Below are 13,381 nucleotides of genomic sequence, written 5' to 3' on the forward strand. Positions count from 1 at the left end.
TTTACCTGCAAGGTGTGAATTATGTCAGCTGTTTCCTGACTCCAGTAATACTCCAGAGGGAGATGCTGTGTAAAAGAGGCAATCTACAAGCATAAGTGTTAGCATGTGTGTGTGTCTGTGTGTGTGTGTGTGTGTGTGTGTGTGTGTCTGTGTGTCTGTGTGTGTCTGTGTGTTTTATGTCCGTTGATTTGGTATTAATATTTGGGTAAGATGAAGTGCTAATTAAAACTTACAATAGGTGGAACTCTTTTCTATTCTTCTGACAAACTGTTAATGACTTTATTTCCTATTAACTTCAGAGGGTTCTTTGGCCTGAGAGTATTATGGAAAGGACTCATGGAGGCAACCTCAACTTGCTTTATAATTCATGGTCACATCACCTTAATTTCAGCAATGCTTTGTTTTATGCAGTGAGGATGAAATTGCCTTTGAAACCTGCTGCAGTTGCCTGTGTGTAACATTTAAGCTGTGATGAATTCTTAGTTTCGTGAACTAAACCTAGTTAGAAACCATAAATTGTACTTACTTATAAGACCAAAAGTCTGATTATCAATGAAAAAAAAAAAACCAAATTAATTTTAAAAGTTAGATGTTTTTTTTCCAAAATGAATATCATTTTGGAATAAAACTCTGTTATTGTCTGTAGCGCCGAATTAGGTTTTTTTTCTTACTGCATCAACACTCCCTGTGTGTGTGTGTGTCTATCCAGCTGGGACATAGAGGGGGCCGTCTATGGGACCCAGTGTGGGGAGATTGAGTCGGGCTCAGCGCTGGTATTTGAAAAGGAGGGCCGCAGGAAGGTGTGCACGCCCTACCTGGACACCACGTCCTATGGAAACCTCCGCTTCTACTTCACCATGGGTATGGATTCACTATCAGTCATATTATATCGTTAAGGATTGCATTTCTTGAACCAAATAAGCACCAGTTGCTTTACCAGTCAGATTTTTGAGCTCCAAGAAAGGCACAAGTACAAAGAATTATGTAAGATGTCACCCAAGTTTATATTAATGTAGAATGGCCTTATTTTCACGTATCTTTTAGGTGATTTTGATTTTTAGCTCATGTGCACTGCATTGTACTGTATATTGTTGACTGTAACTTTTATATTTGTCATTGATGCTGGTGTGTACCTTGGTCCCATTGTGAAACTATTCTGATGTACAGTAGCGGACAACTTTGAACCAATAACGAGTCAGTTGATTTTGTTCTGATCGGAACATAATTTTTTGAGTTGAACTGTTGCAGGTTAGTTTGTTCATCTGTCACTCCCACCACCACAGAGTGGAGTGGATGCCAACTGCAACTGCCACTGTTTGCTTCTTGTTATTTACCAACAATTTAGTTAAATTGTTTCCACTTAGAGCAAATGTGATCGGGTCAAAGATTAGATTCTCTCTGTAAGGAAGGTCAAGCTTTTATTAGGGGTGTCCAGGTCAAACTGTGGTGTCATTTCTATGACTTTGTAGCAAGGCACTGACATAGTGATAAGAGAGGTGTGTTTGTGTCTAGGTGGAGGCGACTGTGATCCAGGAGAGTCCCATGAGAACGATGTGGTTCTGTTTGGGAGGTCTGAAGGGAGGAGGGAACGCGTGGTGCTGGACACCCTTCCATACTCTTCTTACAGGGTGAGACACACACAACAATGACTTTTCCTTATATCAGTAAATGCCAAAACGATTACAAAAAACATATTTTCTTGTATTTTTATAGCAAAATCCCATTACCTTTAGCCCTTGGAAATCTTTACTAGTTACTTCATTGCATACCATTAAATAGCTCAAAATTATATGCAAAGCATATTTGAACTTTTGAACACTTTAACAGTCTCTCCCCGCATTTATTCCGTCCCAGCATCCTGTTTCAACCAAGAATGTGTCAAATCACAGAACCAAGACACCATCGTAATGCTGTTTCTTTGTGACTTCTTCTTCGTAAAATAGACTTGATCAATGCATTTCTTCTCTGGTCTGATCCATGCATCTGCCTCCCCTTCATCTCTCCTCTCCCAGACTCCTAGGGTAGTGTCTGTAGCGCTGCCCACTGAGCTACAGACACCCGTCACCCAGTTCTGTCTGGAGCAGCGGTCACATGGGGGTGCCAACCGCCATGTATGGGCCGTGGACTTCATGCAGCTGCTGCCCGTGCTGCCTGGCACCCACACACATGTTGCTCAGTTCTCCATCAACTTGGGCTGTGGCTCCTATCAGCCTGCCAACAGGTATGACACATTTCAAAGCTGCACTATGCAGTATTTTTATCTAAACATACGGCCATCTTATCAGCCTAAATCATGAAATGGGGCTGCAACAGAGAAGAGTGTCCCACCCCTCCTAATCGAGACACTATAGATGCACCCTATTTGCGCAAATTATTATTATTATTATTTTTTTATTATTTTGCTGTTGGGGATGGTAACTGACGAGAATCTTCTGTCAGTGAATCAAAACTTAAGGGTGAAAAACAGAACTTTGCTGGACTCACCAAAATGGCTAAACATCTTTAACACAGAATGGCAGCAAACTACTGAAATGCAAACAGCTGCCAATATATAGACTAAAAGGGTTATTGAAGCAGACTTGATAGTGGAGGGAAAGTGACTGAAGACATAATTTCTTAACTGTGACCATAATCTGTGACCTGTGTTGCTTATTCAGAGTGTTGTTTGTTTAGGTTGAAAATCAGATTATGCTGCTAAAATGCTGAGATGAGACATCCTCTGTTCCTGTCTTTCTGTCAGTGTCAGCCTGGAGTTTTCCTCCAACCATGGCCGTTCCTGGTCCCTGCTGCATACTGAATGCCTGCCAGAGCTTTGTGCTGGACCCCACTTGCCTCACAGCACCGTCTACACCTCTGACAACTACAGCGGGTACGAATGAGTGTGGATGTCTCTGCATGTGTGTGTGTGTTTCCTGATCTGCCTATCTGTCATTGTTTGAGTTCATTATGTCCAAATCTGAAACCGACACAAAATATGCACTGTATCTGTCCTGTGTGTTTGCGTCTCTCCAGCTGGACCAGGATCTCCATCCCTCTGCCCAACGCTGCTCTGACAGAGACCACACAGTTCCGCTGGAGGCAGAGTGGCACTGGAGCGGGCAACATGTGGGCCATAGACAACGGTTAGAACTATACATGCAGAACACACAGTACACCCAGGCCCATTGTTTCCCATGTCATGAGCAGAGGTGGAAAGTAACAAAGTACATTTACTCAAGTACTGTACTTAAGTACAATTTCCATTTTCTGAAACTTTATACTCCACTACACTTTAAACTAGCCAACAGTATATGGAGTAGTTAGACCCAGCACCATTTAGACCAACTACAACATTAAAATACTTCTTACAGGTTTATGCATCAATAATTTAACACTCTGAAAGAGACCATTCTTCAGCATGAGTACTTTTATGAGGACATTTTACTGCTAATACTTCTATACTTTTATACATAGTGGGCTGTTAAATTTTGGATGCAGAGCTTTCACTTTTACTCGAGTATTTTTCCATGATGGTATTGTTACTTTTTCTTAAGTAAATCCTTTGGGTCTCAATCCATCTTTGCAGTCTACCCAGGAAGTAGATACCTTTTGTTTGCAGTAGAAGGTAATATAATCTCTGTGCTTGTGTGTCTGTTCAGTGTATATTGGTCCAGCCTGCCTTCGTTTCTGCTCTGGGAGAGGACATTGTTCCCGCACCGGCTGCAAGTAAGGACTTGACTTGTTATTAAACTGAATAAATCCAATATCGCTACATGGGAATGAGTCTACTCATTACCAATCTAATGCCTAGCAGCACCAATCACCATTCAACATTAATCAAATTGTATTATGGTTATGATTTATTAATGCATATTCATTATCTTTTCCTCTTTTCCTTTTTTATATCCCTCACTCTTTAATGTCTAAAACCTTCCTCTCCTCTCCTGTCCTCTCCTGTCCTCTCCTCTCCTCTCCTCTCCTCTCACTATTTCCTTGCTTTCTCTTTGTGCCATTCCTCTTTCCTTCCATCCCCCAGATGTGACCCAGGCTTCAGTGGTCCAGCCTGTGAGTTGGCCTCCCAGACCTTCCCAGCTTTCCTGTCGGAGGGTTTCTCCAGCCCACGACTCTCCTCCTACCACAGCTTCTCCTCGCTTCGGGGGGCCGAGGTCAGCTTCGGCTGCGGGGTGCTGGCCAGCGGCAAGGCCCTGGTCTTCAACAGGGACAGCAGGAGACACCTGGTCACCGCCCCGCTAGACAGCTCCCAGGCCAGGTAATGATAGCTGTGATAGAGAACAAGATGTTCATCTGATACTTTATTGATCCTTGTAGGGAAAGTCTCTTTTTGCAGCACACACGTACACATGCAGACTTAAGTTTCTGCTGAATTTGTCACCGATACCTTACTCTGTGAGAAGGTGGCTTGTCTTCACTAGGTGTCTTCCCTTCTGATTGATACTGTTTCAGCCAGTCAGCTCTCTACTCTCCTTCGTCAATCCCTCTTCCCTTCATTCTCTCTGTTCCTATGCTGGGAGATGGATTGTGATTACAGGGAGGACTGCAGATGAGAGGAGAGATGAAAGAAGAGGCTGAGAGTGAGAGAGAGAAAGATAGAGAGAGAACGATGAACTTAGATATGGCATCTGTGTTAGATTGATTATGCCTGTTGCGGCTCTCTGTGTGCCACCTGACGGCCATATTTAATGCCAGTTTCCTGGCTGATTGAGTGAACAGCTGCCTGGGAGAGGAAACTGCACCGCTAATGAAAGCACAGCCGAGCCAAGGACAGAGAGAGCTGGCGGCTGGCAGCCTGAGACAGAGGATGGAAACTATTATAAATATAATATTAGTATAGGCAATAATAATGTCAGCCAAAACATAGGCGAACTCATAAGAGCGGACAAACTTGTGCAGTGAGAGGAATATGTAAACATGGATACATGTGTATGAAGTCTGACTCTCATACACTCTCTCTCTTACTCTTTCTCTCCCTCCACCTCCTCTCATCTAATTTTGTCCTCATTCATTTAATCATCTCATCCATCATCCTGCCACCTCTCCGCTCTGCCTGGCTGTCTGTTTATCTACCCTCTTCCCCCTCTCTCTCTCACCTCTCCTCCCTGAACTCACTCTTGGTCACCTTACTCTTCCTTCTTCTCATTTTTCAACCTGCCCTTTTCTCTTTTTCTGTGTCATTTCATTTTTCTTTTCCCTCTGTCTGTCTCACCTGCTGCCTCCCCCCACTTCTCTCCTGAACCAACCCACTCACCCCTCTCTCTCTCTCTCTCTCTCTCTCTCTCTTGCTTTCCTTCTCTTTCCGTCTCTTTCCTTCTCTCTGCAGGTACCTACAGTTTACTCTTCGGCTGGGCAGTCGCAGCACCCTGAGCTCCTGTCCTGCCCCAGACCAGCCAGGAGAGGGCGTCCTGCTGCACTACTCCTCAGACAACGGCATCACCTGGACCCTGCTGCAGCACTATGCTTACCAAGGCTTCCATGAGCCAAGGTACTTCCAGTGTCTGTGTGTGTGTGTGTGTGTGTGTGTGTACTTGCATGCTTATAATTTCATGATTCCGTGGAGACACTACAACTCCATTAACACACACATTTGCCCTGCTAATGGCGTGCTGGAGGTGTAATTTATGGAGAGCCATTGAGTCAGTTAGTGTCATCTGTGTGTGTAATGAAGACAAAGTGGACTTGAGTGAAACTGTACAGGCCTGCCCTCGGAGCGCTTCATCAGCGCTAGAAAGGCCAACAGGGGGCAATGAGTCAGGGCCAAGGTCTACACAGCTATCTGGACTGCGAGTGCATGTGCACGCTCTAACCACTGTATCTAACCTTTGGTATGTTGTTTGTACAAAAAGGCCATGATATATGGACAACATCTGAGGCAATGCAGATAGATAATATTGTCTTCTGCAGGAATCAGTACTGATAAAGAGAAAAAAGAATCTTTGTGGCTAACATAGTGGGCTGTAAGAAACTAAAGCATGATGAAAGGCACAATTATTGTTGTAACATTGCCCATCTGTATTGCGTCAGAATCTATGTAACATTGTCCAAAGGATACAATATATACAAACAGCAGACCGTGATTATGTGGGCTTTAGAGCTAAGTCAGATCCTGAGTCACAGTGCAAATACAGCCTCTGTGACTAAGTCCAGCTGGACTGGTTGGCATTATGGATGAAATCCCTAACTCCATCTCACCATTCTTATATTTGTGTGGTTGTGATCAGGGTACATTTGCTGCTTACGTCAGTGAAACTTTCCTTCTGGTATCAATAAAGTTCATTCATTCATTTTCATTTTTTTCCCTCCTACCAGGATTGTGTCAGTGGAATTGCCCCCCGGTGCTCGTAAGTTTGGGGTGCAGTTCCGCTGGTGGCAGCCGTACCACTCAGGCCGCAGTCACGATGTGTGGGCCCTGGATGAAATCAGCATGACCTCTGTGCTCTTCAACACCATAAGTCTGGACTTCAGCAACGTGCTGGATGTCACCCAGAGCCTTGGTTTCTATCTTGGTCATGTCCAGCCCTACTGCCAGCATGACTGGACTCTCAGGTGGGAGACCTGTACCTTGATATGGAAAACATATTGTTAATATAACACTTGGCAATGGCATTTGAACGCTTTGGTTTGTAATTAGTACAATTTGTTCAGTGGTTCTGAACATTTTTTCAGTATAGTTTAGCTTCATCAGTAGTTACTTAGTTACCATTTAGAACAGTAGCTTGCAATCCCTTCCCACTCTTTTGTCTATGTAATATAGTGTGCAGCAGGACTGACTTACAGTATCTTCTCTTTCTCCTTGCTGTACTGTAGTTTTTCTGGTGAGCCCAGCCCTGGCTCCAGTATCCGTTATGTGGAGACCCAGTCAATGCAGATCGGAGCCTCCTACAGCCTGCAGTTCTCATTGGTCATGGGCTGTGGCCGCGAGCCCTCCCCGCACATTGACACGCAGGTCCGCCTGGAGTTCTCCACCAATCACGGCCTCACTTGGCACCTGGTCAAAGAGGTAAGGAACGTGGAATTCACCTTGGCTCCCTCATGTCAAGTGATTACAAAAAGTCCTACCCTTCTTGCTTTCACAGCCCGGCTACCTTTGTTTATGACTTAGGCAAAAGTTGTAGAAGTCACCCTGGAGAGAGAGACGAGGAAACGTATCATTTATTCATGATCATGAATATTGATTTACCCATTATAGCTTTAGTAATAATGTGTAAATAATGAGAGTCTTTAAATGTGGCACTTTGTTTCAGATGAGAAATTATCGCAATTACTTTTTATCATCCCAGTATTAGCAAATACATGGTAATACTTGAATCAGCAAGCAGATTATCTTGCCATGATTCAACAAAGATTTCTGTGATCACAATTGGCTCATAAATATTCATAAGGCACCAAAGTATCTGCCAAGATTTTTATTGCCTTTGGAATTGAATAGGGCATAATGAGTCCTCCATCAGTGCATTCTCTCTAATTCTCTCATGTGCATGAAAATGCAGTCATCTGGTAAGTGCAGAGTGTAACTCCCCAACTGTCCCGTACTGTTAATGCTTGCTTGTCTTCCCATGTTCAAGGTCAGGGAAATTCCATAATCTTGCATTAGCCTTTCACAACATGCTGATGGAGCCACACTGTGAAGATATTATTGTACAGTATCTCGTTGTATTTTTGAAAAGTCTTGTTGCAAAATGAAATCCACCATTTGAGAAAAGGGGCACCTGCTGTGACAAAGCATCAAAGGAAACTCACGAGCAAATATTCCCAATTAACTTCAACCATTTACCTACAAGATAGCAACAATTTAGAGGATGTACTGTAATCACTTATTATTTTATCAATTTTGAGCAATGAACATCACTAAAATGGGTGTATAGTGTTTTGGAATGAAACCCATCGTTTCCTTTACACAGGCCTGTCTGCCTGGCATGCCCAGCTGCTCTGAGTTTACAGCCCCGAGTGTCTACCACCCATCAGAGTTCAAAGACTGGAGACGCATCACTCTGCCTCTGCCTCAGAAGACATGGTAAGTAACACACAGACATGTATAGCACATGAATAGATTCACCCAAGTGCCCTTCTGAATAATAAATGCTATGATCACAGTTTTATTCTGCATTTTTTTTTGCATTTAAACAAGTACAGTGCACAGGAGATGCAGTCAAATGTATAACATACTGCTGAAACAAGAGGACTCACACACATTCACACACACACAGCTACGCGCATCCACACACAAACAACTGTAAACGCTCTCCCAAAGCCTCCTCTGCTTCAGTGAGCTCTGTTCAAAAGCACAGTTCAAGGAGAAGTACATTACACATCATGTTGTCAGCTTCGAATCCTATTCGGGTGACATAGCACACTAACTAAGAACTTTGTCCGTGCAACACTATGATGCAAAATGCTCAAACACACACACACACATACACACATACACACCAACACACACACACACACGGACACACCAACTCAAATAATCACGTAAACCTTCACCACTGAGCACACTGTGACCTCCACCCCCATTTCATTGCACTTCCCAGCTCCTAAATAAAGGTGGTCTAATCTCACTCGGTGTATGATGAGAGGTCATGGGGTCATGGCAGTAAATGGTAATGAAACATTCCCGGGGCCAGCTCTGCGTGATCAGGAGGAGGTCCGGGTCGATATGGGTCACCGAAGCAGCAAACCAAGCTACTCCCTGCCATATAACCCCCAATATACCTGACTATCTAGCCTTCTGCTCCCATTCATCACCACTATACATGCAGCGGCATGAAATACATTCACGTACACATACAGGCACTGCACACAACCTCACAATCCACACACTACTGTTGAACCACAGAGATGATGGTATTGCCCTCTGACTCATACACATTTCACACAACTGCAGAATCTAAACACACACACACACACACACACACACACACACAGGTGATAAGGTTAATCTGTAACTGCCGGAACACCAAATCCACAAATCTCTATCTCCACCTGAAGAGAAGCAGACTATTGAATATAATGAGATGATGTGGTTGACACGCTTATATTGATCACTGTCAGTCATTTGATTTCTGAGATCATGTTTTGCATTTTTAAAATGAAACCTTAAATTAATTTTCTCATCAGTTATCAGTTACGATGCAGTAGTCAACTGATATAGTATTGCAAATTTCCCTCCTATCTATGCTCACACATGTGCCAGTATATGTCTAGATTGCCAATTTTGAAATAGATTCAATTCAAGATTACTCCCTAGCTAGGTCAGTGTTAATATGATATGTGTGTGTGTGTGTGTGTTCAGGTCCAGCGCCACACGTTTCCGCTGGATCCAGAACTACTATGGAGAGCAGGATGAATGGGCCTTGGATGACATCTACATCGGCCAGCAGTGTCCTAACATGTGCCACGGACATGGCTGGTGTGACCATGGACACTGCAGGTCAGTCTTCACACACACACACACACACACACAGGTATCAACCTTGAGCCGCTGGTCTTTTGTCGCAATTTTTTTTTATTTGATTTAAAATTATTTAAAAATTATTATTTTATGGAGGACCATAGATAGCTTTTGATGTATGTTTGTGAAATAACAAATTTCACCATTGATTGTACATCCACATCATTGTATGTAGTGAGATAACAATGAGCTATCTTCTCTCAAAGGTGTGACGATGGCTTCTCTGGAACAGACTGCCAGCCCTCCTCCCCCCTCTCCTCCAGCGTGCTCTCTGACTTCGAGTCCCAGGATGCACTGCTGGCCACGTGGCAGGAGGTGATTGGCGGAGAGGTGGTGACGCCTGACATGGGCTGCGGGGTGGTCTCCTCCGGGTCCTCCCTGTACTTCAGCAAGGTAGGGCAACCATGGCACGAATCTCAAAATCACATTCCAGTTTTCCACTCAACTTGTATTCAAGCAAAACAGAGTGAAATGTATTCCCCTTGACCTTTGACCTCCGAATACACTGTACCCTGGCAATGTTATTTGTACAAAAATATGCACATTTTATTATATGCACAAATATGTGTGTGTATATGTGTGTGTGTGTGTGTAACAGGCTGGGCTCAGGCAGCTGGTGAGCTGGGACCTGGACACTGAATGGGCGGAGTTTGTGCAGTTCTACCTGCGTGTGGGCGGAGACTGGGCGGAGTGCAACCAGGCAGACAGCAGGGAGGAGGGAGTGCTGCTGCAGTACAGCAACGACGGAGGCATCAGCTGGGGCCTCATCGCCGAGATGTACTTCACTGACTTCACCAAGCCTCGGTGAGAGACCCGGGGACGAGGAGAGGAGGAGGAATGATACTCGCCTTCTTTACCAATAAACAGGATCTGCTTTAAAGTCCCCATGAAATGAACCCCCATTACTTTCACTTCCTGGAAAACAGAGTATCTTTCATGGTGACCTCATGCTGCACTAGTAGGCGTAAATATACATTTCTAACCATTTCTAAACCATTTGATTTTTTTTTTAAATCCCGCCCCACCGCACCACTCCCATCAAATAAAATTGCCGTTCTATCCCTGACTCATATTCACATTGGTTTAGACTTTTGAATGCTTCAAATCCCTTGTTCCTTGTACTATATATGAGAAAAAAGATCCATATTAGAGCTGGACCATCAGAATTGGATGCTGGGATAATATGGTGCCAATCATGTATGAGTGTATGAGAGATGAGATGAGATGAGATGAAGTAGTATGTTGTATAGTGTTGTTAAATGTTTCATTTCTGAATACATCCTAAGGGGAGTGAAAAGACAGCAACACACTTCTCAGTACCTCCTAGGAGAGAAAACAAGGCAGCACACTGAAAAAGTCATCATTATTTTTCAATATTCAATAATAAGATCAAAAATTAAAAGTCCATAACCTTCTTTGTGCCCCTCCTCCTCAGTTTTGTCCACTATGAGCTGCCCTTGGCCTCTAAGACCCCCTCCACAAGGTTTCGCTGGTGGCAGCCTCTCCACTCTGGAGATGGCTATGACCAGTGGGCCATCGATGATGTCATCATTCTGTCAGAGAGGGAGAAGCACATCATCCCCATGGCCAATCCTACTCTACCACAGGTGAGATATCATTTGGAGGAGGTTTCCTGTACACACAGGGATTTGTGCTCTAACCTAGTGCAGTAGCATCTGCTTCATCTCGAGATAATACTTCTTGTGTTGTAATGGAAAATATCAAACACACTTGGATCGCATAGTTTTAATATCTAGAGTCTTTTCAAATTTAGACCCATTTCTCATGTGAGATACTGTATGTTCTGCTGCGGACACAGGTACTTGTTACACAAAATGCTAAACTCAACTCCCCTGTCCTCCATCTCTACAGAACTTTTATGAGAAGCCGGCGTTCGACTACCCTCTGAACCAGATGAGTGTGTGGCTGATGCTGGGTAATGAAGGCATGGAGAGGGAAAGCAACAGCAGCTTCTGTGCCCCCACGCCCTCCGCCATGGTGTTTGGACGCTCTGATGGAGACAGGGTGGCAGTCACCAGGGACCTGGCCCTGCGTCCCGGCTACACCCTTCAGTTTAAGGTACACACAGGGAGGCTGTAGGAACTAGGAGGATGCATAATGGCATAAAAATGTGAAATATATTTTAGAGGTCCTACATGTAGCATTTTAACATCAATAAATCATTACCATATTAATTTTGTGACATTAGTATAATTACCATAAACAAATGAGACCATCGCTGAGAAGATTGGCAGTATCTGCTGTACTGATCTACGGAACAAAGGGAGATTGTTTTAAGACACAAAACAGGAACTGTTTTTACTTGCACATAACTTTATTCCAGTTTCACTATTCTAACTTCATAGTTTCAAATTTACATTAGCTCACCTTGTGGGAATATAACTTTGCTGTTATCAAGGGATGTTATCGGCTCTTGTCCTTCTTCTTGCTCTTCAAAACAAACACATGGGGAATAACATCAGGGAAAGGGAGGGAGGACTATTAACATTGTCTTTACGACAGGAAGCAATGGGTTTTATGGGAAATGTGGTCTTAATTTTGAGAAACACAAAGTGCAACACATAGAACCTATAATAAGTAATTAAATTGTTCCTTAATTGTGTGTTGTCCCTCTCTTCCTGTACCAGCTGAACATAGGCTGTGAGTCAGAGTTCAGTGCGTCGGCCCCGGTCCTGCTGCAGTACTCCCATGACGCCGGCCGCACCTGGGCCCTGGTGAGGGAGGGCTGTTACCCAGGCACCCCAGGGGCAGGTGGCTGTGAGGGCAGCGGCCGCGAGCTTAGAGAGCCCACTGTCTATAACACTGGAGACTATGAACAGTGGACCAGGGTCACTGTGGTCATACCCCGCAATGTTGCAGCAAGGTAGCTATGGTAACATGCATGCAATTGAACGTGCTAAGTGATTTGATTCAGTGATTCAGTAGATTAACTGTAGACACTGACACAGACACTGAGTGGATTTTAAATGTCTACTGTGTCTCTCATTTCCTCGTCCTCCTCTCCCTCCCTCTTACCTTCATTTCCCCAGTAAAACGAGGTTCCGTTGGTTCCAGGAGAGCAGTATGTACAGGGACGCCCCACCCTTTGCCTTGGACGGGGTCTACATCTCTGAGCCCTGTCCCAACCACTGTGGGGGACATGGGGATTGCATCTCTGGAGTCTGCTTCTGTGACATGGGATACACAGGTACAGTGAAAAGGAGAAAAGAAATAAAAGAAAATTTGGAACGTTTGGGAAGACAGCTTTTTCATGTTACCTTGGTCACGGTATTTTTATATTATATGCCTTATGATTTGTGTTTCCTGTTTGTTTTTGTGTCCCCTAGTGGAGCAGGATAGCTGCGTGCCGTCTGTGGCCAGTCCCACAGAGCTGACAGAGGGCTTTGAGGGGAAGCTGAGCCCACTTTGGCAGAGCCTAAGTGGGGGACAAATCGGAGGAGGCTGTGGCACCATCGGCGAGGGCAAGGCACTTTACTTCAGTAGCCCTGGGAGGAGAGAGGCACGCACTATGCCCCTAGACACCACCAACACACGGTCAGCATGATTCACTCTTTAAATTAAGGATTGGAGAGCAATTAATTAAATCTGTGCAAGTTCTTCAATGTGAAATTAAATGTAATCACTATCTCCTAGTTTGGTCCAATTCTACATCCGGATTGGCAGCAAGAGTTTGGGACCCACTTGCACCAGGCCTCGCTCCCGCAATGAAGGTAACAATCAAACTTGTACAGTAGTACTATGCCAACACTCTTCATTGAGGCCCTCTGATGCCTCCATGTGGCTCTTCCCTGACACTGCAGCCTCCAGAGAACAGCTCCACATCAGATCTGATCAGACCTCCACTGGCCTGTCTGCCCCGTCTCCATCTGCTCCTTCTCATGCTTTCTGTCTTTGATCAGCCTGTAAGGCTTTGTG

General features: G+C 44.3%; 1 protein-coding gene across 1 annotated transcript in view; it reads left to right on the forward strand.

The window, feature by feature from the left end:
- Positions 1-709: 709 nt before the first annotated feature.
- Positions 710-13,381, forward strand: part of LOC139649484 (reelin-like) — a gene marked incomplete at its 5' end in the record, with an annotated part of 30,646 nt that continues 17,974 nt past the window's right edge. The window contains 20 exons of the mRNA XM_071525898.1: positions 710-861; positions 1,513-1,628; positions 2,013-2,221; positions 2,741-2,869; positions 3,013-3,122; positions 3,639-3,705; positions 4,016-4,249; positions 5,318-5,479; positions 6,304-6,540; positions 6,802-6,994; positions 7,896-8,008; positions 9,287-9,424; positions 9,652-9,838; positions 10,044-10,249; positions 10,881-11,052; positions 11,318-11,524; positions 12,094-12,329; positions 12,496-12,653; positions 12,793-13,000; positions 13,100-13,176. Coding sequence (XP_071381999.1) covers positions 710-861; positions 1,513-1,628; positions 2,013-2,221; positions 2,741-2,869; positions 3,013-3,122; positions 3,639-3,705; positions 4,016-4,249; positions 5,318-5,479; positions 6,304-6,540; positions 6,802-6,994; positions 7,896-8,008; positions 9,287-9,424; positions 9,652-9,838; positions 10,044-10,249; positions 10,881-11,052; positions 11,318-11,524; positions 12,094-12,329; positions 12,496-12,653; positions 12,793-13,000; positions 13,100-13,176 — 3,311 coding nt within the window. The remainder of the gene's footprint in view (positions 862-1,512; positions 1,629-2,012; positions 2,222-2,740; positions 2,870-3,012; positions 3,123-3,638; positions 3,706-4,015; positions 4,250-5,317; positions 5,480-6,303; positions 6,541-6,801; positions 6,995-7,895; positions 8,009-9,286; positions 9,425-9,651; positions 9,839-10,043; positions 10,250-10,880; positions 11,053-11,317; positions 11,525-12,093; positions 12,330-12,495; positions 12,654-12,792; positions 13,001-13,099; positions 13,177-13,381) is intronic.

The sequence above is a fragment of the Centroberyx affinis genome, unplaced genomic scaffold (assembly GCF_046629955.1).
Source record: "Centroberyx affinis isolate AG114_WGS23_722 - 3 ecotype Tasmania unplaced genomic scaffold, CSIRO-AGI_Caff_v1 ptg001355l_1, whole genome shotgun sequence".
NCBI classification, from domain to species: Eukaryota; Metazoa; Chordata; class Actinopteri; order Beryciformes; family Berycidae; genus Centroberyx; species Centroberyx affinis.